Raw genomic sequence first — 25,788 nt, forward strand, 5'->3', positions numbered from 1 at the left:
TGTGGCCACTGTGGGACCCACGCAGCCTGTCTCGCCTCCAGCAGCTGCCAGGCGAGGGGGCTTGCGACAGGCACCTGCACAACGATGTCCACTGTGGGCAGCAAGGAAGGTTCCAGAAAGCACAGGAGGGAGACTTGTGTTGGGGCCTCGGGGGCTTTGTGGAGCAGAGGCTGTGAGAGGAAGTGAGCTGGGTCCCAGCACCAGGCAGCCTTCAGGCAGCCGTGATTGGGACAGCACTGTGGGCAGAGGGCACAGCGTGCGACGTGTGTGGAAGTGGGGAGGTGCCAGAAGATTCAGAGACACAGGGTGGTGAAGGTGAGCCTGGAGAGGTGGGCTAGGGGCACGCAGGGAGGGGCGGTGACGCTTGAGTCTCTAGGCCAGCGGGGGCCTCAGCAGGGTTATTACTTGAGTAGGGAGTTGAGGCAGTTTCTTTTTAGAAATTAGAAGTTAGCTATTGTTGTGTAATAGTTTGCAACTTAAATTAACAAAACTTTGCAACTTAAATTAAGAAAACTTACTTCAGATAGTTTCTGAGGGTTGGGAATTTGGGAGCACTTGGTTGCGTGGTCCTGGATTGGGCTCTCTCAGAAGTTGTAGTCACGATACCAGCCAAGCAGGGCCACATCATTCGAAGGCTGGACCGGGGCTGGAGGAGCCTCTCACAGGCTGGCTCCCTCTAGTGGCTGTTGGTGGGAGGCCTCAGTTCCGTGGAGCTGCTGGAGGGTGCTCACAGCAGGGCGGCTGCCTTCCCCAGAGCCCGTGACCCCAGAGGGAGAGCAAGGATGCAGCCCTGTGCCTTTCGTGAACTAGCCTTGGAGATGGCACACTGTCACTTCCATCACATTCTGTTTGCTAGAAGCAGGTCACTAAGTCCAGCCCATCCTCAAGGGGAGGGGAGTTAGCCTCCAGTATTGGAAGGGATGAGCATCAGAGATTTGTGGACACATTGGAAAACCCAGCATTGACATCCCAGCACGTGGGGGTGAAGAAAAGTGGGGAGACGGAGTCTCTGCCCAGGAGGTGACCAGGTAGTGAGAGGCAGAGGCAGGAGATGGGCTGGAGTGAGGATCCCCCTGTCACCCAGAATGCGTGGGGGGCTCATCTGGAGGCTGGGGTGGAGAGACAGCTGGCCACGTGGGCCCCTTTCCCGATAGTTTCTCCAGGCTGACTTGCTGGTCCTTTTGATTGTCTGGGGCCCTGGGACCCTCAGTGTGCCCATCTCTGAGATGGGGTGGTAGCGTACTCCTCTCTGGAAGCATCGTGGGTATTAGCAAGGTCATGGCAGACATGGAGACGTAAAGGGGTTCAGGCACGTGCTCAGGGCCACCTGCGGCAGGCACGACTGTCCTGGCTGACCCCGCCACAGCACCAAGAGGGAGAGGGGAGAGCCTCGGGGGTTCTTGGCGTACGGGGGCAGGGTGGCCGGGGGCAGGGTGGCCGTGGCCACTGAGCAAAGCTCTGGGGAAGGGGGCGCCCAGCCCTTGGAGTGGTCTGTGCAGAGAAGCCCTTGGGGTGAGCCCATCTGTCGGGGCACCGCCGCCGCATCTGTGCGCTGTCCCTCTGGCGGCCATTGATCATGAACTGGTGTGGCCGTGGGGGAGCTGTGCAGTCCCAGCTGGGGGCCAGTGCCGTGTGGCTTTTTTTTTTTTTTTTTTTTTTTGAGACGGAGTCTGGCCCTGCCGCCCAGGCTGGAGTGCAGTGGCCGGATCTCAGCTCACTGCAAGCTCCGCCTCCCGGGTTCACGCCATTCTCCTGCCTCAGCCTCCCGAGTAGCTGGGACTACAGGCGCCGCCACCTCGCCTGGCTAGTTTTTTTGTATTTTTTTAGTAGAGACGGGGTTTCACCGTGTTAGCCAAGATGGTCTCGATCTCCTGACCTCGTGATCCGCCCGTCTCGGCCTCCCAAAGTGCTGGGATGACAGGCTTGAGCCACCGCGCCCGGCCCAGTGCCGTGTGGCTTGATTTGGCCTGAGACTGTGTGGTCTTTGACGTAAATACCAAATTGGCCCCCAGGAAAGTGTGTCCTCGCAGAACTTCTGGAAAAGGGTGGTTCCAATAAGACCCTGGCTTGGAGGAGAATGGGAAGGGCGCTTTGTAAACTCTTTCTGAGGAGTCAGGAGGCTGTGGCGTCTGCTGGAGACGGTCAGCCTCACGTGCTTTGGTTTCCTATGCTGGGCGCTGCAGCGTGGCGGGGTCTGGATGAGAGGGGGCAGCGGCACGAGAGCCGGGCCCCGACTGCCACCCGCCCTCACGTGCCCCGTCCCCAGGCACGGGCGAGAGCGGGAAGAGCACCTTCATCAAGCAGATGCGCATCATCCATGGCGCCGGCTACTCGGAGGAGGACAAGCGCAGCTTCACCAAGCTCGTCTACCAGAACATCTTCACCGCCATGCAGGCCATGATCCGGGCCATGGAGACGCTCAAGATCCTCTACAAGTACGAGCAGAACAAGGTGAGCCGCGGGCGCCTGGGGAGGGGAGCGCCTGGGCAGCTGTGGGCTTGGCAGTGAGCACGGTGGCCGCATTGCCGGGGTGGGGCTGTGCCGGGGGTCCCGGCCAGCCCAGGCTACCCCTGGTCATCCATCCGTTCCTCTCATGGACGTGGAAACAGCAACCACCGCCTTCCTGGGGGCCAGCTGGAGAATTGTGACGGGCATTGCATGGCCGAGCCCCACAGCCTCCCTCCCAAGTAGCTGTGGGCTCAGGTGATCCCACCTCAGCCTCCCGGGTAGCTGGGACTACAGGTGCACCACCACGCCTAGCTACTTTTTGTAATTTTTGTAGAGATGGAATTTCACATGTTGCCCAGGCTGGTCTTGAACTCCTGGGCTCAAGCAGTCCTCCTGCTTTGGCCTCCCACAGTGCTGGGATTACAGGTATGAGCCACCATGCCTGGCCTCCGCCCTGGTTTTTTTGTTCTTTTTTTTAATAAAGTAGAGGTTGTTTGATGCCCTGTTTTTAAATCACAGCTTTATTGAGTTATAATTCACATTCTATGTACTTTACTTGCTTAAAGGGTATAATCTGGTGGTTTTCGATATGTTTGCATAGTCGTGCAGCCATCACCGCTGTCGGATTCCGGAACGTTTCATCTTCCCAAAGGAAACCCCTTCCCCATTGGCTATTACTTCCACCCCCTCCTCCAGCCCCGGTACCCACACATCCGCTTCCTGCCTCTGTGGCTCGGCCTGTCCTGAACATTTCATAGAAATAGGATTGCACACTGTGTGGCGTTTTGTGTCCAGCGTCTGTCACTGAGCGTGACGTCCTCAAGGTGCATCCACACTGTGACGTGTGTCAGAGCCTCGTCCCTGTTCATGGCTGAGTCATGTTCCAGCGCATGGAGGGACCGTGTATGTGCCCATTTATCCCCTGGCGGACGTGTGAGCGCCTTCATGTGTGTGCTGTTGGGAATGGAGCTGCTGTGACCGTCTGTGGACATGTGTTTATGTGGACCACGTGTTCCCTTCCCTCAGTTGCATACTATGCCCGGGAGCGGAATCGCTGGGTCCCAGGGTTACCCTGAATTTGCCCTCTGAGAAGCCTCCAGTTTCCCTGAGTGGCCGCCCTATGGGGCAGGCCCAGCAGCCGTGCAGCCGTGGCTCCTGCCAGTGGCCTCCCTGGGGCCTTCTAGCCGAGGGGCCGTTGATCCCGCTTTTGTAGCCCTGTTTTCAAGGATGGGGCTCTTGTGCTTAGATCTTGGTTTGCCACTTGCCCTGTCTCCCGCTGTGATCTCCTCCAGCTGTGGCCCCCTCTGAGCGTCCACATTCATGTTTGGGCATAGATCTCCATCAACATCTGAAACAGGTATCTGCAAACTACAGACTGATTTTGTCGATAAAGTTTTATTGGTACTTACCCATTTCTGCCATGTTGCCCATGGTGCTTCGGCAGCAGCAGCAGAGCTGAGTGCTGGAGACGGTCCGTGTGGTCGGGACAGCTGGGCGTGCTCTCTGGCTCTCTGCAGAAGCAGATTGCTGATCCCTAATCTGGAAGTTTCCAGGAAGTGGGATTTTTGGGGTTTGTGTCTCTTTTTCCAAGTCCCCCTAGGTGTGCTTATCCCAGGCCAGATTGAGAGGCTGGGGGCAGGGCAAGGGGAGGGCTGAAGTTGGAGTCGGGGCCAGGGAGCTTTGCTCAGAGGGGACAAGCAAGGGCTGAGTCTCCACTCTGGGGGGCCTGGGAGGGCCCCATGGCTCCCAGAGCCCAGGGCAAGACTCCCTTCTTTCCCATCTGGGTCCCACCCAGTATGTCCCCTCCCCAGTCCCTCAGCCAAACTGTGGCTGGTCATGTCGGCTTGTGCCCCCGGGGGACGGGGATACGGAGCGTCAGGAGGGGAATGGACAGTCCCCTACGGTGTCTGCCGCTGAAGGGTGTGCGTGTGTGTGTGCAAGCACGTGTCTGTGCGGTTGGCCTGCCTTTGTGACAGGGCAGCAAGCTGGGGCCTGAGGCCGCCCACTGCCCAGGGTTGCGTGAGGGGGAGGCGGCTCGTGTTGGGGCAGCGGGTGAACTGTTGGTAAACTGTTGAGTGCGGCGGCTCGGGGGCCGCATGCCGTCCTTAGCACCGGGTGTGGTGCTTGTCCTTGATGGTGTTTGATAAGCAGTTTTTGGATGAAAGAGAGAAGCCAGGCGGGGCAGAAACTGAGTCTGGAGCTGCACACTGCGGGCGGTGCCGCTGGTTGCAACGCCCTGTGTCTGGGCTTCTTGCCTCCCAGTGTCTCTGGAGGCAGTGAGTGCTGGGGCTGTTCGCCCGCTCTGGGCGCCGCCGCCGTCTGTTCTGTTGTCGTGCTCCATCGTGCTCGGTGCTGCACTGCCCTCCTGCGGGTCCCGGGTTTGAAGCGTGTGTGTCCCACGCGTGCTTGTTCCCCACGCCGTCCCCTCCCCACCTCTGAGAAGTGAATCGAAGCCCGGCCTCCCGGCACCCTGCAGACAGCACCACTGGGAGACTTTGGTTTTGGAGCCTTGTTGGAGGAACCGCACTGCGAGGCAGCCTCGTGTTTTTCTGACACATGGTTACACGAAACTGTCAGTGGTCCTGACTGCGCAGCCTGCAGAATGCTGCCCAGGCCAGCCAGGCTTGGAAGAGGGGCCGCTCGAGCTTTCTGGTGGCTCCGTGGCCCCTGGTGAGCTCTCGGCCTCTCCCCTGCCCGCCCTCGCAGGCCAATGCGCTCCTGATCCGGGAGGTGGACGTGGAGAAGGTGACCACCTTCGAGCATCAGTACGTCAGCGCCATCAAGACCCTGTGGGACGACCCCGGCATCCAGGAGTGCTACGACCGCAGGCGCGAGTACCAGCTCTCCGACTCTGCCAAGTAGTAAGTGCGGCCGCACCGGAGGCGGCATGGGAACGGTGGCTGCGGGCCGGCGCCCGGGACCCTTCGGGAAGCCCTCCGCAGCGCCTGTGGTGCCCCCTGCCCGCTCGCCTGGGGCAGGGACATGGTGGGCCCCAGCTACCTGGCCGGAGGGACCAGAGCAGAGCAGACCCTGGACGGGCCATGCTTTGGCAGGAGCCCGTGGACTCTGGTGTGACACTGGCCTCCTTGTACGCCTGGCCCTGCCACTACCCTCCCTGGGTCAGGACTGAGCTCCTGGCCACCCTCGGTGCTGGAGCCTGGCCTGTGGCCTGTGGCGCAAACCCACAGTCTCCTAGAAGGGCCGTGGGATGGGAGGTGGATACACCCTGGGCTGTCTCACTCCTGCCTGTGGCATCGTCCCCAGAGCCACGTCTCCCACTAGTGACTGGCTGTGACCCTGACTGATGTTGGGGTTCTCCCAGTCTCTGGGCCTGGGATAGGGGATGACTTGTGTGCTGACAGTTGGCCGGGCCATGGCTGCAGGAGGCCCCCGCGCGGCAGGCTGTGCATTGCTGCCCTCCATGCTTGGCAGGCAGAGGCCCTAAGGGGACAAGGACAGGCCCATCCCCCGCCCCTCCTCTTCCGTGTGTTCCCTGCCTCTGGGAGGCTGTGGGAGGGCCCAGATAACCAAGCACTTGCAGCCAAATGCCAGGGCCTGCGGGTGGTGCCGGAAAGGTCTGTGCAGGCACCCGGCCTCCCAGGCAGACCACTCGAGAGTCGCCCCACTCAGGACTGCCCAGGGCGTCAGAAATGGGAAACGGTCACAGCCCAGAGGGCCTCAGGAGACCCTCTGATGCCAGGTGGGGTCCCAGAGAGGGGTCGCGGGCTGAGCAGGAAAAGGCATGAGGGGAACCGAGGAAGCCGGAATCAGGCGTGGACTTCAGTAGCTGCGCTGTGTAGACGTTGGCTTGTTGCTCTGGGTGGTTGCTGCACCCCCGGACGGGGGCAGCTGGCCTGAGCGACCCCCGCTGTGTTGCAGCTACCTGACCGACGTGGACCGCATCGCAACCTCGGGCTACCTGCCCACCCAGCAGGACGTGCTGCGGGTCCGCGTGCCCACCACCGGCATCATCGAATACCCTTTCGACCTGGAGAACATCATCTTCAGGTACCGCCCGGGCCGCAGCAGGCGGGGGCCGCTGAGAGGCTCCTTTGCCTGCTGTGTCAGCTCACGCCTGCGCACCCAGCGCTCTGGGAGGCCAAGGCGGGAGGATCGCCTGAGTCCCGGAGTTGGAGACCACCCTGGGCAACATAGCAAGACCTCGTCTCTAAAAAAATTTGAAAAGTTAGCCGGGTGTGGTGGTGCGCACCTGTGGTCCCAGCTACTCAGGAGGCTGAGGCAGGAGAATCGCTCAGGCCCAGGAGGTCGAGGCTGAAGTGAGCCATGATGGCGCCGCCACTGGACTCCAGCCTGGGCGACAGAGGGAGACCCTGTCTTGTCCTTATTAAAGAAAAAGAAGCCCATGAGTCTTCATCCTCAGGGTGTGTTTGACCAGGCCGGGAGATAAGATTTCTCTCTAAGTATGTGTGAGCCAGGGCCGCACAGGGAAGGAGCTGTGGGGGTGTGGGGGTTGTAGCCACATCCATCCAGACTGGGAGCCAAAGAGACCTGGCGGGGAGGACATTGGACGGGGTCTCCACAACGGGCCAGGGCCTGGATGGAGCGACCATGGGGCTGGGGTCTGGAGTGTTGGCTGGAGGAGGGGGTGCCGCAGGCTGCGGGAGGGGTCGTAGGGACTGAGGCTGCCAGGGCAGGGGGGTCATGGGAATTGAGGCTGCTGGGGAGGGGGGTTCATAGGTACCCAGGGTGTGAGGGGAGGGGGGTCATAGGGACCGAGGCTGCGAGGGGAGGGGGGTCATAGGGACCGAGGCTGCCAGGGGAGGGGGGTCATAGGGACCGAGGCTGCCAGGGGAGGGGGGTCATAGGGACCGAGGCTACGAGGGGAGGGGGGTCATAGGGACCGAGGCTGCCAGGGGAGGGGGGTCATAGGGACCGAGGCTGCGAGGGGAGGGGGGTCATAGGGACCGAGGCTGCCAGGGGAGGGGGATCATAGGGACCGAGGCCTCAAGTGGAAGGGAAGTCGTAGGAACTGAAGCTGTGAGGGGAGGAGTGGTCATAGGGACCGAGGCTGCGAGGGGAGGGGATGTCATAGGGACCGAGGCAGCGAGGTGAGGGGGTTCATAGGGCCTGAGGAGGGAGAGGACGAGGGGTCGTAGGGACCGAGGCTGCCAGGGGAGGGGTTCATAGGGACTGAGGAGGGAGGAGGGCTCCAGGCTGGGGTGGAGGTGCTGGGTGGTGTGGGCTGGATTCTGTTCTTCATGGGCTGCCCCTGTGGATCCCGTCTGGTCTCCGGGGCTCCAGGTCCACTGTGGCTGGGGGCCGGCCAGCAGAGCAGAGTTCTCCCTGGGGACCCTCCGTGGGTCCTGTGCCGGGTAGGCTGCGCAGCTGGCTGGACTCTGCTGTCTCTGGGAGTGTGGACCCTGCCTGCCTGGCCCTGGCCCCGTACAACATCTCCAGTGCTAAGGCCCTGGCTGCGGTCGGGCCGCTGAGGGGCCGGGCTGGGCGTGCCTGTCCTGGGCTGCTGGGGCCAGGTGTGAGACTCCCTCCGCAGGCCTTATTCCCGCCCAGTGCTTGAGGCCAGAAGGCTGAGATGCAGGTGTGGGTGGGACCGGGTCCTTCTGAGGCGGAGGGGATCTGCCCAGGCCTCACCCGGCTCCTAGTGGTGGCTGCATCCTTGGCTTGTGGCCACGTTGCCCCATCCCTGCCCCCTCTTCATGCGGCGTCCTGCCTGCATGCGTCTTTGCCTCTGTTCTCTTATCACCTGTCCTTGGCCAGGGCCACCCTACCTCTGTGTGACGTCATCTTAACCGGTGACATCTGCACAGACCCCGTTTCCGGATCAGAACCGTCCCCGGGTTCTGCAGGGGACGATTCTGCAGTGCAAGCTCGCCCTGGCACTGGGCCTCGTGAGGGAATGATGCCTCCCGGCCAGGGTGTCCCCACCCAGCTGGTGCACGGCCGAGGCCGTCGTGAGGGTTCCAGGAAGTCTGTGGGGTTTTCCTTGAGGGCCCTGCCCTGAAACCCACCCCAGGGCTGGGGGCGCCACCCCCTGCCGTCCGTCTGTTCTCCCCGCCTGTCCTCCCAGCTCGGCCTCCCAGCGCAGGCAGGGAGGGTGCGGCGTGAGGATGGAGGCAGGGACGGAGCAGCGTGGCCACAAGCCAAGGAATGCCAAGCTCTGGGTGGCTCCTGGGACCAGAGCAGGCCGGGCCGCAGAAGCTGTGGTGTCCTCTCTGGACATGGGCGATGGTGTATGTTGTTTCAGGAATGCAAGTTTTTCTTGTTTTTTATTCACACGGGGCCCATGACCCCGGGATAAAGCTGAGGCTAGCTGGGCACAGGCCAGGGTGTGGCATGACCATCCCCTCCCCACCTCGTGTCTCAGGGTCCCCTCGCAGCGCCACGCTGGCTCCTTCACAGCGCAGGCCTCTGTGTTCTCTGTCAGAAATGTCCTGTCCCCTCCCTGAGCTCAGGCCAGGTGTGTCACCTCCCCACCACCTTCCGGGCCCTTCCCAGCTCCGGCTGTGCCCTCTGTGCTGGGTGCAGAGCCCCGTCCTGAGCCCAGTCCTCTGCCACCGTCATTTCTCTGCCAGCCGCCTCTGTCTGCCATGAGCCAGCAGAGGGCCGGCCAGGTGCTCTGGGATGCAGCTGGAGGCCAGATCCCTGTCTGGAGGCCTTGAAGGCTGGTGGGATCGCCCCAGTGCATGAGGAGGGTCTCCTGCCCTCTCAGGTGGGGACAAGACACAGGGGGACCTGGATCCCAGCCCTGCCGGCTGCCACAGGCATGCAGGAGACTCCTCACACTCCAGATGGGCTGTGGCCTGGTGTCGGCACACCCATTGCCCTCCCGCCTGGCCGCAGCTGCTGGTGCGGGCCCTCTTGTCCCTTAGAGTCACCTGGCACATCTGTCATCCACCTGTGCCTGCTGGACTCCTCTGCAGACCAGACCAGGTGGATTTCACGGCTCACGTGCCCAAGGCAGCCCGGCTGTCCTCGGCAGAGCTGCAGGGACCCCGGCCTTCCCTGGGGCCTGGGGCCGAGGCCTGAGCGGCACTCTCCGCTTCTGCCTTTGTATTCTTTCAAGAAGACCAAAGTGCCTTTCCTCATTACAGAAAACTTAGAAAAGTCACAAGTAGAAAGAGGTAAACCTCCTGTAAGGAACCCACGCCCACAGGTACCATCTGAGCTGATTTTTTCTCCCGTTTGTGTGTGGCCCGAGAGTGTGAGGTTGGGCTGCTCACCAGGTGGGGCTGCTCTCCTGCCCCAGGACGATACCAGCAACTCTGCCCTCTGCAGCCGTCACTGGGGGTCCTGCAGGGGGCAACTGTGGCATCAGTGTTTACTCCTGTGAGCGACACTTGGTGAACATCTGTGTCTCTGGCCCTAGCGAGGGGAAAGGCTTCTGTACTCAGGGTGACATCCAGATGCCGGACGTAGGGTCTGTGGTCACCCATCGCAGGTTCCCGCAGCAACTGGCGCCCAGAATCCTCTGGGTTCTCGCACCCCCACCCTAGCGCCCGGTCCCCTGGGCCCAGTGGTCTCGGGCCCCTTTGCCAGTGAGGGAAGGGTCTGCAGTGGTCACTTCTGGAGGCGGGGCGGCTGCTCTCTGAGCGTCCTTGCCGGTTCTAACAGTGGGGGCTCTTCCTGCTCCAGCCGCTGTCAGTCTGGTATGGCAGGAGGGTCCTGTGTGGTAGCCGTCCTGGGATTGCAGACTGGGCCTTGGGGCCCCAGGTGGCTGAGTCCTGGCGCTGTGTCCTTTCAGGATGGTGGATGTGGGCGGCCAGCGGTCGGAGCGGAGGAAGTGGATCCACTGCTTTGAGAACGTGACATCCATCATGTTTCTCGTCGCCCTCAGTGAATACGACCAAGTCCTGGTGGAGTCGGACAATGAGGTGGGCCCTGCCCTGAGCAGGGGCAGCATGGGGGACCGGGCCTTCTCCACTTGCTGAGCCTGGGTCCCCTCACTCGGGTCCCCTCAGCTGCCCCTCGGGCTGTGTGCAGGGGGGAGGGCCCCTCTGATCCCCGGTGCCTTCGCTTCCGCCAGAACCGGATGGAGGAGAGCAAAGCCCTGTTCCGGACCATCATCACCTACCCCTGGTTCCAGAACTCCTCCGTCATCCTGTTCCTCAACAAGAAGGACCTGCTGGAGGACAAGATCCTGTACTCGCACCTGGTGGACTACTTCCCCGAGTTCGACGGTGCGCTGGGCTGCGGCACGGGGGACTCGGGTGGGAGGGGTCCTGTGGGGCGGGGGACTCGGGTGGGAGGGGTCTCCCGGGGCGGGGGACTCGGGTGGGAGGGGTCCTGTGGGGCGGGGGATCTCGGGTGGGAGGGGTCCTGTGGGGCGGGGGATCTCAGGTGGGAGGGGTCCTGTGGGGCGGGGGACTCGGGTGGGAGGGGTCTCCCGGGGCGGGGGATCGCGGGTGGGAGGGGTCCTGTGGGGTGGGGGATCTCGGGTGGGAGGGATCTCCCGGGGCGGGGGACTCGGGTGGGAGGGGTCTCCCGGGGCGGGGGACTCGGGTGGGAGGGGTCTCATACCAGGAGGGCACCATGGGGAGGGGGAGTTTTGTATCGGTGGCTGTCATACGGGAGGGAGTTGTCGTATGGGGGTGTCCTGTATAGGTGATCCCGTATGGGAGGGTCTCACAGGAAGGGTTCATGCACACTGTCAGCGCAGCCCCGTGGGGACCTTGGTGGTAGCCCCGGCGTCCTCCTCTGTGCGTAAGTGCCCGCAGGCTTGGGCCCCTCCCTCACTGTGTGGCCCCTGCCCCTCGGGGCGGTCAGGGCAGCTGAGCACTGAGAGTCTTCACATGCCCAGCCCTCTCTGGGCCTGCAGATGACGGTCAGGGGAGGGTGTCGTGTGCCCTTTTCTGTGTGGTCAGTGGCTGCCGTTAGCGCTGTCACCACTCAGAGCTGTCCCCGCCAGGCGCAGTGAGGCCCTGGACAGCTCTGGTGCCCTCGCTTCCACCTGGGATCTATGCTCCTCCCGCGAGTCTCGGTGTCATCGTCAGGAGGGCCGCTCGGGGCGCTCTGCCTCTGGAAGGGCAGCGGGAGGGAGGGGTCTGGCGCGCGGTGTGACCTCGGTCGCTGGAGCAGGTGCGGGGCCCTGCTCTCCCTGGTCAGGGGAGTGGCAGGGGGTGCTGCACCTGCTCCAGCCACACGTGGCCCCTGCCTGGCAGCCTGTCCTGTGGGCTCAGGGAGCCCTGGTGGGGGGAGGCCAAGGGACTGGGCATGGAACCCTGTCCCGCCAGTCCCCAGAGTGGTCCCCTGAACACCCCCAGGGGCCTTTCCATCGGGGCAGTCAGGAGTTACTGGGCGGGGTGCCGAGTTGTCCAGGGTGGCGGAGGGCAGGGGTGGCGGAGGGCAGGGGTGGCGGAGGGCAGGGGTGGCGGAGGGCAGGGGTGGCGGGTGGGAAACAGCGCGCCTGCTGGAGCCTCTGGGACGTCTCCGAGGCCCTGCCTGCAGCAGGGGCACTGTGGGTGGGTGGGGGCTGCTGTTCCTGCTCTGTGGGCTCTCTGCCCAGCCCTGGGGGCCTCTCCTCTCACCCTGGGCCACGCAGGGCAGCCATGCCAGAGGCCTGCCCTAGAAGGCTGTGGCTGTGGAACTGAGTGGGTAGAGGCTGGCAGAGGGCTGAGCAGAGGAGCAGCGGGGGTACGGAGCCCCCGGTTGGAGGCCTGGGCCCTGACAGCAGTGCCCTGGGGCTGCAGTGGGATGGGCACCGCAGCTCACCCGGGTGGGGGAGCAGCGGCCCGTCAGGCATGCAGTGGGCTCTGGGCTGGCGGCGAGCCGGGTGGGCTGTGGGCCTTGCTCACTCATCCCCTGGGAGTGACAAAGGGGCCCACACATCCCTTGCCCTGGGCTGGGCTGGGCCGGGCACAGCCTCACCCTCCGCCCTCCCCCAGGGCCCCAGCGGGACGCTCAGGCGGCGCGGGAGTTCATCCTGAAGATGTTCGTGGACCTGAACCCCGACAGCGACAAGATCATCTACTCACACTTCACGTGTGCCACCGACACGGAGAACATCCGCTTCGTGTTCGCGGCCGTGAAGGACACCATCCTGCAGCTCAACCTCAAGGAGTACAACCTGGTCTGAGCGCCCAGGCCCGGGGAGACAGGACGGAGACACGGGGCAGGACCTGCCTTCCACGGCGCCCGCGGCTGCCGGGCGGGTGGCGCTGCCGAGCCTGGGCCGGGGCCTCTGCCCGCGGGAGGAGTTTCTTTCTTTTTTTTTTCATATTTTTAACAAATGGTTTTTATTTCACAGTTATCAGGGGATGTACATCTCTCCCTCCGCACACGTCGCACACCTTCTCACCTTCTGTCAGCGGCAAAGCAGCCTTTTTCTGGCCTTGACTTACGGCTCGCTTTTTTCTAAAAAAAAAAAAAGAAAAAAGAAAAAAAAGCAACGAAGCATAAAACCCACACACGCCCCATGCCCCCAGTGACTCCGGGCCTCACAGAGCCCCTGCCAGCCAGCATGGGGGTCCCCGCCTCGCAGCCCCCCGCGGCTGTCCTTCCAACCCCACCTGCTGCGGCTTTCTCCTTCCCGCTTCTTTTCTTCCTCACGAAAGGCCTGGAGACTCGGAGACCGACGTTTTCCCCCTTTTTTAAGTTATTGACGCCCAGTGCGCCTCGCCTCTTCACGAATCAATGCTGTGCTTCGCTCACTGGACTCCTGAAGAGGGGGTGGGGGACTCCCTCAGTCGCCCACCCTGGGAAGTGCCTAACCTTTTTTTTTTTTTTTTTTTTTTTTTGAGGAAAAAGAACGCCTGACTCACAGGTTGAAGAAACGCCCTGGGCCCTCTGTCATGGCAGGGTCCCCCGTCTCTCTGCAGAGGCTGGGAAGGGTCCCCGGGCTGGAGCCACGGGGGCTCCTCTGGGCTGTGCCTCCAGGGCCAACACTGGCCTCTTGGGGCTGCCCGGGGACCCTGCCCTGGCTGGAGCGCACCCCACCGGAGCCCACATGGGCTTGGCAGCTGGAGGGATGGCTCCCCGGTGACACTGGGAGAAACGCCAATTGGATGGGGGCATTTATTTTCGTTTTGTTCTGCTTTGTGTTGTCACCAATTTGGAAACAGTGAGGGTGGGGTGAGGACTTTTATAGAATATTCTCAGGTGTGTACCCGAGAGGCAGAGAGAGGGACGTGGCCGGCTGCTCTGTGCGTGGCCTTGTCCTGAGCACTTGTGCCCGCCCCCGAGCCCTGCCCCGGGGGAGCGGAAGCCAGCACTCGCACTTTGGCCAGGGGTGCGTGGAAGGTGGCGGCAGGCACCGGCCTGGACGGCTTCCAGGCCTGGCTGGCCACGGCCACGGCCCGTCAGGTCACGCCGCACTGAGCCACAGCCCCGGGGGCCACTCCTGGGCCCCCTTAGGCACTGAGGCACCAAGACTGGCTCTCCCCGAGAGACTCGGAAGGTGGGAACGAGGGGACTGTGTTTGGGGAGGTGGCTTTTTCATCCGCTGTTGACTGAACACTACCACGCCCTGTGGATCTGGGCTTCGCACAGCTGTCCCAGGGATGGATCGCCCGTGCTGCCTTTGCCCGCCGCCACTCCGGGACCCTGCACGGCTGCTTCGACAGATGACGAAAGACAGCCCCAAAATACGGCCACCCCGACCAGCAGTTCCTGCCCGCCCGCCCGCCACTGTCAGGCCTGCCTTGGCCTCCTTGCCCGCAGGGCTGTCTGCTGGCTTCCAGGGGGAGAAAAGCGGGGAGCCCCGTGGAGGGGGCAGGGTAGATGTGTGCAGGTCAGGGCAGCTACATTTCTGGTGATCAGCCCCACGGGGAGACGGGGCCGGCGGGACCCCCCCGGCTTCCCCACGCCACTTTTCTTCCGCCTCACCCAGAAGCATCCTTTTTTTGTGCCAGGTGTCCACCTAAGAGGGTTGGCTCCAGAAGCCCCGTGGCGAGTGCTGGGGCCCGGCGATGCCTTGGGGGAGCAGATGGGGCCACCCCTGGCAGGGCCGCAGCAACCTTTTCCAGCAGCAGAGTCCTGTGGGGGGCCTGTGCTTGTGGCATCTCTGAGGGCCCAAATCGCACAAGGTGACCTGGCCGTGGCCTGAGGGTGGAGTCGTCCAGCACACGGCCGGGGCGCTGCCAGGCTACGTATTAGCCCTTCCCAGGGAGGGGGCCGTGCCAAGCATCCCAGAGCCGGGCTGGGGCCGCCAAAACGTCTTGGCCTGGGTCCTCTGGGTCTGAGTGCCTGATCCCCTGGCACCCCAAAAAAGCGGAGGTGGGTGTCGCAGGCCCGGGGCAGGGGTGCCTGCTCCAGGAGGGTCCCAGGCGGTGGTTCTCGTGCCAGTGGCACCCAGGGGCAGGGACAGCTGACCCCAACCCTTGCCACGTGTGGGGTGTGTGTTTTTACCTTGGTGAATCTCACCTGCCAACGCTTTCTCGTGAGTGCCGACCACCTTCTCCGACCATGTCACGCCCAGGCGGCAGCAGCCCCCGGCCACTGCAAGACCCACACCCTGGGTCTCCCGGCTTCCACAGAGGGGCATCCCCGTGCCAATGTCCCCAGTGGTGGCAGCGGATCCTGCGGCTGGCCTGGTGGACGGGACCCGGTGATACTTGTATATTACACAGTCCTGATTTCAGACAATTTCAACCTTAATCTATTTAAAAAAAATATTCTATACAAGCTGTTTTTAAGCCTTTTACCATTTGAAATGCATGTGTTGTGCGCGTTGAGGGATGGGAGGAGGGGCTGAGAGGCGGCTCAGTGTCACCTCCCACAGCCACCGGCCCTGACCCTTAATCCAGACACCGATGGAAGTCGACTTTTCATATCTTTCTCCTGAAATGAACTCTGTTTTAAATTGGAATAAATTTTGTTCCTAAATGCTGGCGGCCCCTTCTGGTTTATTTCCTGTTGCCCTTTGAAGGGGGCTGGGGGGAGTGAGCAGAGGCCTGGCCCCCAGGAGCCCTGGAGTTGCCTAGGCCATTGCCTGCCCTGAGTGGGGACACCGTCCCCGCACGGTGTCCCGGGGCCCCTCCCCATCATCGTGTTTGACCCTTGGCTTCAAGTTCATTTCACTAGCACCAGGCCAGAGCAACCCGCTTGGGAAACGCCGCCTTGTTTGGGGGCTGGGGACGCGGAAGTGAGACGGGGAGGAGCCCAGGTCCCAGGCCGGCCTGCCCCTCAACCTCCAGGGCGCCTGTGGGGAAGTCATGCCCTCTGGGCCTCCATTTCTTTAAGCTGCGAATGTGGTACTTATGCAGCCTTCCTTCAGTTATTTTTTCCATTTGAAAAAAAAAATTAATTGTAAAATACAGATAACAAATTTCTTTTCTTTTTTCTTTTTTTTTGAGGTGGAGTCTCCCTCTGCCACCCAGGCTGGAGTGCAGTGGCGCGATCTCAGCTCACCGCAACCTCCGCCTCCTCAGTTCGAGCAATTCTCCTGCCTCGGCCTCCTGAGTCGCTGGGTTTACAGGTGTGTGCCACCACGCCCGGCTAATTTTTTTCTGTTTTTTAGTAGAGACTGGGTTTCACCTTATTGGTCAGGCTGGTCTTGAGCTCCTGACCTTGTGACCCGCCCGCCTCGGCCTCCCAAAGTGCTGGGATCACAGGCATGAGCCACTGCGCCCGGCAGCAGATAACACATTTCTGAGTGCACAGCTCAGTGGCATTAAGTGTATGCACACGGTCATGCAGCCATCACCATCATCCTCTCCAGAACTTTATCTTCCCAAATTGAAACTGTGTCCCCACGAAAGACTCATTCCCCGTCCCGCTCCCCAGCTCCTGGCGCCCCCCATCCTCCTTTCCGTGTCTGTGGATCTAACGGCTTTTATGGACCTCCTCGGAGTGGAACCACGCGGGATGTGTCCTGTGTCTCTGGCGTCTCTCACTGAGCGTGATGTCCTCAAGGTGCATCCACACTGAAGCCTGGGTCCGCATTCCCTTGCTTTTCTTTTCTTTTCTTTTTTTTTCTTTTTTTTGAGACGGAGTCTCACTCAATCCCCCAGGCTGGAGTGCAGTGGCGCGATCTCGGCTCACTGCAAGCTCCACCTCCCGGGTTCGTGCCATTCTCCTGCCTCAGCCTCCCGAGTAGCTGGGACTACAGGCGCCTGCCACCTTCACCGGCTAATTTTTTTGTATTTTTTTAGTAGAGACGGGGTTTCACCATGTTAGCCAGGATGGTCTCGATCTCCTGACCTTATGATCTGCCCGCCTCGGCCTCCCAAAGTGCTAGGATTACAGTCATGAGCCACCGTGCCCGGCCCGGATTCCCTTCCTTTTCATGACTCAGTAATATTCCACTGTGTGCATGGGCCACGCTGTGTTGATCTGTCTGTCGTTGATGGACGCCTGGGGCGTTTCCACCTTGTGGCTGTTGGCAGTTGTGCCACTGCTCACCTGCGTGTGCAAGCTTCTGTTTGAGTCCCTCCTCTCAGTCCTTGTAGGTGTGCATCCAGAGGTAGCATTGCTGGGTCCTCTGGTCCTTTTTTTTCTTTTGGATGTACCTTGAGGAGTCTCGCTCTGTCGCCAGGCTGAAATGTAGTGGTGCGATCTCGGCTCACTGCAGCCTCCACCTCCCAGGTTTAAGCAATTCTCCTGCCTCAGCCTCCCGACTAGCTGGACTACAGGCGCCTGCCACCATGACCGCTAATTTTTGTATTTTTAGTAGAGATAGGGTTTCACCATGTTGGCCAGGATGGTCTCTATCTTGATCTCGTGATCCAGCCACCTCAGCCTCTCAAAGTGCCGGGATTACAGGCATTGGCCACCGGGTCCGACCTCTATTTTAATATTTTGGGGAGCCGCCCGACTGTTCCCCACAGCAGCTGTGCCATGTCACATCCTGCCAGCTGTGCACAAGGGTGCGATTTTCCCACATCCTCTTTCAGTTTCATTGAGTCCGACAGGCCTGTCCGTCAGGCCTCGAGGACCCTTGCTGTGCCTGACACTGCCCTAGACACGACAGTACAGCAGAGAAAGTGGCACTTACCAGCACGACTTCATCTAGGAAGAGAAATGAAGCAGGGAAGTGGGACAGGACGGGGAGATGGTGGCTGTTTCTTTTTTTTTTTTTTTTTTTGAGATGGAGTCTAGCTCTGTCACCCAGGCTGGAGTGCAGTGGTGCGATCTCAGCTCGCCTCAACCTCTGCCTCCTGGGCTCAAGCGATTCTCCTGCCTCAGCCTCCCGAGTAGCTGAGACTACAGGCGCCCGCCACCACGCCCGGCTAATTTTCGTATTTTTAGTAGAGACGGGGTTTCAGCATGTTGGCCAGGCTGGTCTCGAATTCCTGACCTCTGGTGATCTACCCGCCTTGGCTTCCCAAAGTGTGGAATTACAGGCGTGAGCCACAGCCCCTAGCCAATGGTGGCTGCTTCTGGCGGGCTGTTCCTGGTGGGCTGTACAGGAAAAGCCTGAGAAAGTGGTGCGTGAGCAGCATCCTAGGAGACAGGAAGGGAAGGAGCCACGCTGCGTGCGGCCTGAGGGTGAGCCAGGCAGAGGCACAGCTTGTGCAAAGACCCTGGGGCAGGACCACACCTGGTGTGTTGGAGGAGCAGCGAGGAGGCCCGTGTTGTTGGAGTGGAGGGAGGGGGAGAGAGGGAGCGGGGAGGGGAGGGGGTTGGGCTTTTACACTCGGAGGAAGGTGGGAGCCCTGGAGGGGTTCGGGCAGAGCAGGGACAGGACCTGACAGATGCTCACAGGCGGCCTCTGGTGGCTGCTGCTGGGAGGACAGACGGGCAAGGGCGGGAGCCAGGGGACTAGGCTGGTGCAGGTGGCAATGATAGGGGTGGACCAGGTGGCAGAAGCAGACGTGGGGGAGTCAGCTAAGGGGCATTAAGTGCTGGGGGGAACTGGGCCAGGCATGGATATTGCAGGTGCGTGTTGTGCCCCCAGTGGCCAGTAGGAGTCGCCCAAGACAGCTCCTTGCCTGCCCCTAGCCCCCTGTCCATCCTAAAAGGAAAACTGAGGCACAGAGGTGAGCATCTTGCCTGAGGCAGCTTGCCCTGACGGCTGGCTGGCCCTTCCTACAACTTGACAACCTCCACCTCCCGGGTTCACACCATTCTCCCACCTCAGCCTGCTGAGTAGCTGGGACTACAGGCTCCTGCCACCACGCCCGGCTAATTTTTGTATTTTTGGTAGAGACGGAGTTTCACCTTGTTGACCAGGCTGGTCTCGAACTCCTGACCTCAAGTGATCCACCCACCTCGGCCTCCCCAAGTGCTGGGATGATAGGCATGAGCCACTGCACCCGGCCTCCTCGGAATTTTTAAGCAGGGTCCTGTGTTTTCAGTTTGCTCCAGGCTCGATGGATTCTGCAGGGGGTGCTGGAGCTGCCTGCTGGCTAAACAGGCTGGGACTGTCAGAGTGAGACTCCGTCTCAAAAAAAAAAAAGAAAAATCTTGGAATTATTGGAAGTGTAAATTAGTGCATGCACTTTGGCAAAAGATAGTTAATATCTAGGAAATACTTTATAACCCAGCAATTCTACCATTGGGTATTTACCTATAGAAAGCCACACATGTAATCACAAAAGACAGACATGTACTAAATGTCCATAGCTGCCCTATTCATGACAGTCCTAAACTGAAATTTAACCAAATGCCCATCAACAGTAGAATGGATGAATAGATTGTAGTTTATTCATCCATTATGTAGAGGAATAGTCTATGACAATTATGTAGAGGAATAGTCTATGACAATCAGGATTAATGAACCACAACCATGTGCAAAATATGAGTTCATCACACAAACATCACGTGGAATGATAGAAGCCAGACGCACCTGAACTCTATTTATTTATTTGTATTTATTTATTTACTGAGACGGATTCTTGCTCTGTCGCCCAGGCTGGAGTGCAGTGGCGCCATCTCAGCTCACTGCAAGCTCCGCCTCCTGGGTTCATGCCATTCTCTTGCCTCAGCCTCCCGAGTAGCTGGGACTACAAGCGCCCGCCACCTCGCCCGGCTAGTTTTTTGTGTTTTTTAGTAGAGATGGGGTTTCACCGTGTTAGCCAGGATGGTCTCGATCTCCTGACCTCGTGATCCGCCCGTCTCGGCCTCCCAAAGTGCTGGGATCACAGGCTTGAGCCACCGTGCCTGGCCAATTTTTTTGTATTTTTAGTAGAGATGGGGTCTCACCATGTTAGCCAGGATGGTCTTGATCTCCTGACCTCGTGATCCACCTGCCTCAGCCTCCCAAAGTGCTGGGATTACAGGCATAAGCCACCACACCCAGCCAAACTCATTTTATGTAATTCTGTGTGCATAATGTTCAAAACTGGCAAAAATTCACTATAATTTTGAAGTTTTCTTTTTTCTTTTTTCTTTTTTTTTTTTTTTGAGATGGAGTCTTGTTCTATTGCCCAGGCTGGAGCACAATGGTGCAATCTTTGCTCACCTCAACCTCTGCCTCCTGGGTTCAAGTGATTCTCCTGCCTCAGCCGCCCGAGTAGCTGGGATTACAGGTGCCCGCCACCACGCCCAGCTGATTTTTTGTATTTTTAGTAGAGACAGGGTTTCACCATGTTGGCCAGGCTGCTCTCAAACTGCTGACCTCATGATCTGCCCGCCTCAGCCTCCCAAAGCTGGGATTACAGGCATGAGCCACCATGCCTGGCCGATTTTTAGGATTTAAAAAGTTGATTGTAAATCTATAAAGAAAAGCAAGAGGCCGGGCGCGGTGGCTCAAGCCTGTAATCCCAGCACTTTGGGAGGCCGAGACGGGCGGATCACAAGGTCAGGAGATCGAGACCATCCTGGCTAACACGGTGAAACCCCGTCTCTACTAAAAAATACAAAAAACTAGCCCGGCGAGGTGGCGGGCGCCTGTAGTCCCAGCTACTCGGGAGGCTGAGGCAGGAGAATGGCGTAAACCCGGGAGGCGGAGCTTGCAGTGAGCTGAGATCTGGCCACTGCACTCCAGCCTGGGCGACAGAGCAAGACTCCATCTCAAAAAAAATAAATAAAAAAAAAATAAATAAAAAATAAAATAAAGAAAAGCAAGAAAGGAACATTACATAATAAACAGTAAGAGGATGAATTAACCAAAAGGACATATTAATCTTTCTTTTTTGTTTTTTCTTTTTTTGAGACGAGGTCTTGCTTTGTCACCCCCGGCTGGCATGCAGTGGTATGATCCTGGCTCACTGCAACCTCCACGTCTCGGGCTCAAGTGATCCTCCCACCTCAGCCTCCTGAGTAGCTGGGACCAGAAGTGCATGCCACCATGGCCGGCTAATATTTTGTATTTTTGGTAGAGACGGGGCCTCACCATATTGCCCAGGCTGGTCTCAAACTCCTGAGCTCGAGTGATCCGCCCACCTCGGCCTCCCAAAGTACTGGGATTACAGGTGTGTGCTACTGTGCCCGGCAGGACATATTAATCCTAAATGTGTATTTATAAACTATATGAAGCAAGAATGGATGGAATTAAAGGAAGAAATATTGAGAGGCCGAGGCGGGCGAATCATGAGGTCAGGAGTTCATGACCAGCCTGGCCAACATGATGAAACCCCGTCTTTACTAAAAATACAAAAAATTAGCTGGATGTAATGGCGGGTGACTGTAATCCTAGCTACTCAGGAGGCTGAGGCAGGAGAATCACTTGAACCCAAGAGGCGGAGGTTGCAGTGAGCTGAGATTACGCCACTGCACTCTAGCCTGGGTGACAGAGCGAGGTTCCCTCTCAAAAGAAAAAAAAAAAAAAAAAAAGGGAGAAATAGACAAATCCACAATTATGTTTCCAGACTTCAACATTTCTCTCTCAGTAACCAATAGGAGAAGCAGACTGAAAATCAGCAAGAATACAGAAGATCTGAATACCACCGTCAACCACACTGACCTAACTGACATTTGTATAGAACACCCCACTGAGGAACAGCAGAATATACGTTCTTTTCTTGTCTTTTTCTCTAAAAAGAAGGATCTTGTTTTGTCTCGCAGGTTGGAGTGTGCGGTGGCTCACTGCCTCTTCTAATTCCTGAGCTCAGACGATCCTCCTGCCCCACCTCCCGAGTCGCTGGGGGCTATGGATGTGTGCCACCACACCTGGCTAATTTTTCAATTTTTTGAGGAGATGGGGTCTTACCAAGTTCCCTGGGCTGGTTTCAATCTCTTAGGCTCAAGCAGTCCTGCTGCCTCAGCCTCCCAAAGCGCTGGGATTACGGCCGTGAGCCACAGCACCTGGCCTGTATGTTCTTTCCAAGAGCACATGGGATATTCCTCAAGATAGGCCATATTCTGGGTCACAAAGCAAATCTTATCAAATTTTAAATAACTGAAATCAGGCCGGGCACGGTGGCTCACGCCTGTAATCCCAGCTACTCGGGAGGCTGAGGCAGAAGAATAGCCTGAACCCAGGAGGCAAAGGTTGCAGTGAGCTGAGATTGCACCACTGCACTCCAGCCTGGCAACAGAGCAAGACTCCATCTCAAATAAATAAATAAATAAAATTGAAATCATTCAAAGCATGCTCTTTGACCATAAGAGCATCAAACTAGAAATCTATAACCAAGAGAATCAAATTAGAAATCCGTAACAGAATGATTAGTATTTGAAAAGTCTTTAGTCCAGGCACGGTGGCTCACGCCTGTAATCCCAGCACTTTGGGAGGCTGAGGCGGGCGGATCACAAGGTCAGGAGATCGAGACCATCCTGGCTAACACGGTAAAACCCCGTCTCTACTAAAAATACAAAAAATTAGCCGGGGGTGGTGGCGGGCGCCTGTGGTCCCAGCTACATGGGAGGCTGAGGCAGGAGAATGGCGTGAACCCGGGAGGTGGAACTTGCAGTGAGCTAAGATCCGGCCACTGCACTCCAGCCTGGGTGACAGAGCGAGACTCCGTCTCAAAAAATAAATAAATAAATAAATAAAAATAAAAATAAAAAAAATACAAAACAAATTAGCTGGGCATGGTGGTGGGTGCCTGTAGTCCCCGCTACTCGGGAGGCTGAGGCAGGAGAATGGCGTGAACCCGGAAGGTGGAGCTTGCAGTGAGCCGAGATTGTGCCACTGCACTCCAGCCTGGGCGACAGAGCAAGATTCTGTCCAAAAAAAAAGAATAAAACTTTAGACCTGAATGGTTTTAGTGGTGAATCCTATCAAACATTTAAAGAAAAAATAACATCAAAGTCTTCACCATCTATTTCAGAAAACAGGATGGAATACTTCCCAACTCATTTTATGAGGCCAGTATTATCCTGATACCGAAATTAAAGACAGTACAAGGAAATTACAGATCAGTATACTCAAAAACATAGACACTAAAATCCTTAACACAGTATTAGCAAATGAAATAATGAAATCCAGTGATCTATAAAAAGAAAACTACCTCACCACCAGGTGGCATTTATCCCAGGAATACAAGACAAGCTTAACATTGGAAAATCAGTCAATATAACTTGCCATATTAACAGAGTAAAGAAAAACCACATGATTGTATCAATAGATAAAGAAAATGAATTGGATACAATTCAACATTCATTCATGATAAAAATTCTAAGCAAACTAGGAGTAGAAAGGAACTTCCTCAACCTGATAAAGGGCATCTGTAACAAATCACAGCTAAACAACAACAAAAATACTATTGGCCGGGCGTGGTGGCTCACGCCTGTAATCCCAGCACTTTGGGAGGCCAAGGTGGGTGGATCACCTGAGGTCAGGAGTTCAAGACCAGCCTCGCCAACATGGCGAAACCCCATCTCTACTAAAAATACAAAAATTAGCTGGGTGTGGTGGTGCATGCCTGTAATCCCAGGAAGGAAGGAAGGAAGGAAAGAAAGAAAGAAAATAGAAGAAAGAGAAATATGGTCTCACTATGTTGCCCTGGTGAAACCCCATCTCTACTAAAAATACAAAAATTAGCTGGGTGTGGTGGTGCATGCCTGTAATCCCAGGAAGGAAGGAAGGAAGGAAAGAAAGAAAGAAAATAGAAGAAAGAGAAATACGGTCTCACTATGTTGCCCAGGCTGGTCTTGAACTCCCAGGTTCAAGCAGTCCTCCCACTTCAGCCTCGAAAAGTGCTCGGATTATAGGCGTGAGCCAACATGCCCAGCTGAAATAAATCTTATTAGCAAAAAATATCCCCCAAACCTGGAAATAAATATTAATATCATAGAAGTCAGAAGGGTAGTTACTGCTGGGAAGGTGGAGATCACTATGGGGAAAACACTAGGGGTCTTTGTGGGGCTGTCTTTTTTTTTTTTTTTTTGAGACGGAGTCTCACTCTGTCGCCCAGGCTGGAGTGCAGTGGCGCAATCTTGGCTCACTGCAACCTCCACCTCCCAGGCTCAAGCGATTCTCCTGCCCCAGCCTCCCGAGTAGCTGGGATTACGGGTTCTCACGACCACACCTGGCTAACTTTTGTATTTTTAGTAGAGACGGAGTTTCACCATATGGTCCAGGCTGGTCTTGAACTCCTGACCTCAGGTGATCTGCCTGCCTCGGCCCCCAAAGTGCTGGGATGACAGACGTGATCCGCGCCCGGCCTGATAATGTCCTTAGTCTTGGCCTCAGTGGATCCTGTGGATACTGGCTTCACAACAATTTATTAGGTGATACATTCATGTGTTATGTGTTTTCTGAAAGAAATATTTTCTACACACACAAGCTCACCCTGGTGTTCCCAGCTGAACTAATAATACACAACAAATGCTCAGTACAGCGGCCAGCATGTGGCGAGGAAGTAGCTCTGCCTGTTTTAGGGAACTGCGAGGGAGCTCTGTTCAGAAGCCGGAGAAGTGGGCAGAGCCTGGGCCCTGGATCCAGGCAGCTGGCTCATTTATTCTGAAGCCAGTGGGAGCCACACAGGGTCTGCCACTCTGGTCCAGGCTGTGAAGATGGTGGGTGCTGGTGTCCTGTCCAAAAATGCCAGCAGGGAGATGCTAGGAGAGTGGCCCCCGGCTCACCCTGTGGTGCCTGTGGCTCAGCCTTGTCTCCCAGTTTTGCCGATCATTTCTGTTTCAGCCGCCCTGGAAAGTCTGCACGGCCACGACCTATTTCTGCATTTCTTCCCCTGACCCGGGTGGGAGTGCCCCTCGTTGCCGCCATCCGGTTGGGGGCGGGAAGGTGGGTGACTGGATGGGCAGACGGCACCTGCTAGCCTCAGTGACCAGACGGGGGCCCCTATCGTTCTTCCCATCTGTCATTCGTTATGAATCAACAGTGGAGAAAACCGCACATTCGTGCTGGGCGGTTGAAGCTGCGTCAACGGCTGTCACTGAGCCCAGGTGTCCGGGAGGAGGTGGGGACGGTGGCTGCCAATGGCTCTGTGACCCTGGGCATGTCACTCGCCCTCTCCAAGCCTTGCCCTATCTGTAAAGGGACCAGAGGCCCCCGACTTACATGTATCTCTTGGGGAGGAGAGTTTTGATCCAGAACTTTCTAGAATTTTCTACAGACTCTCAGTGGGGGTGGGGAATCTTCACCCAAACGCTCTGGCTCTGAGTATCTAGGAAGCAGCAACATTTTTACCAAGCTACCAGCCGCCAGCCGCCAGCCTACCCCTAGGGCCCTGAAGTCCCAGAGGGATCAGGACAGGGTGGCCTCACGGCCCTCCTTGGGAAGTTCTCCTTGACCAGTGAGGTCCACTCCTAAAGTCCCTTTTACACCCAATTTGCCTGACTTCTCCTGATCCCGAATATCACTTGTCTGTGCGATCTTTGTTGATCCATTTAGAGCAACAACCTTGAACCTCCCCCAATAACATCTCTGCTTAATTTTTCTCGCAGAATTTTTCACCATCCAACAGGCTCAGGTGTATAAAAAAATATATTTTATATTTATGTGTATATCTACATATATGTATATTTTATGTATAATATTTATATATTATAAATTTTTTTTTTTTTTTTGAGACGGAGTCTGGCTCTGTCATCCAGGCTGGAGTGCAGTGGCCGGATCTCAGCTCACTGCAAGCTCCGCCTCCCAGGTTTACGCCATTCTCCTGCCTCAGCCTCCTGAGTAGCTGGGACTACAGGCGCCCGCCACCTCGCCCGGCTAGTTTTTTGTATTTTTTAGTGGAGATGGGGTTTCACCGTGTTAGCCAGGATGGTCTCAATCTCCTGACCTCGTGATTCGCCCGTCTCGGCCTCCCAAAGTGCTGGGATTACAGGCTTGAGCCACCGCGCCCGGCCTATATTATAATTTTTTATAAATTATATTATATAAATAATAATATATAAATTATATAATTTATATATTATACATAAAATATACATATATGTATATTTTATATGTATATGTATGTGTATATGTATATTATGCATAAAATACACATGTATATATGTATATTAATATATATTTTATGTGTACATGTATATACATACGTGTATATATATGTATGTGTATACACATATACATATATGTATATGTGTGTATATATGTGTGTGTGTGTGTGTGTGTGTGTGTGTGTATAGAGAGAG

At 57.3% G+C, this 25,788-nt stretch overlaps 1 protein-coding gene across 1 annotated transcript in view; it reads left to right on the forward strand.

Moving 5' to 3' along the window:
• Window positions 1–15,246, forward strand: part of GNA11 (G protein subunit alpha 11) — a 28,942-nt gene extending 13,696 nt beyond the window's left edge. The window contains exons 2-7 of the mRNA XM_005587494.4: window positions 2,267–2,451; window positions 5,155–5,309; window positions 6,328–6,456; window positions 10,169–10,298; window positions 10,451–10,604; window positions 12,309–15,246. Of these exons, the coding sequence (XP_005587551.1) occupies window positions 2,267–2,451; window positions 5,155–5,309; window positions 6,328–6,456; window positions 10,169–10,298; window positions 10,451–10,604; window positions 12,309–12,499 (944 nt within the window). The 3' untranslated portion in view covers window positions 12,500–15,246. The remainder of the gene's footprint in view (window positions 1–2,266; window positions 2,452–5,154; window positions 5,310–6,327; window positions 6,457–10,168; window positions 10,299–10,450; window positions 10,605–12,308) is intronic.
• The last annotated feature ends 10,542 nt before the right edge of the window (window positions 15,247–25,788 follow it).

The sequence above is a fragment of the Macaca fascicularis genome, chromosome 19, assembly GCF_037993035.2.
Source record: "Macaca fascicularis isolate 582-1 chromosome 19, T2T-MFA8v1.1".
Lineage (NCBI taxonomy): Eukaryota > Metazoa > Chordata > Mammalia > Primates > Cercopithecidae > Macaca > Macaca fascicularis.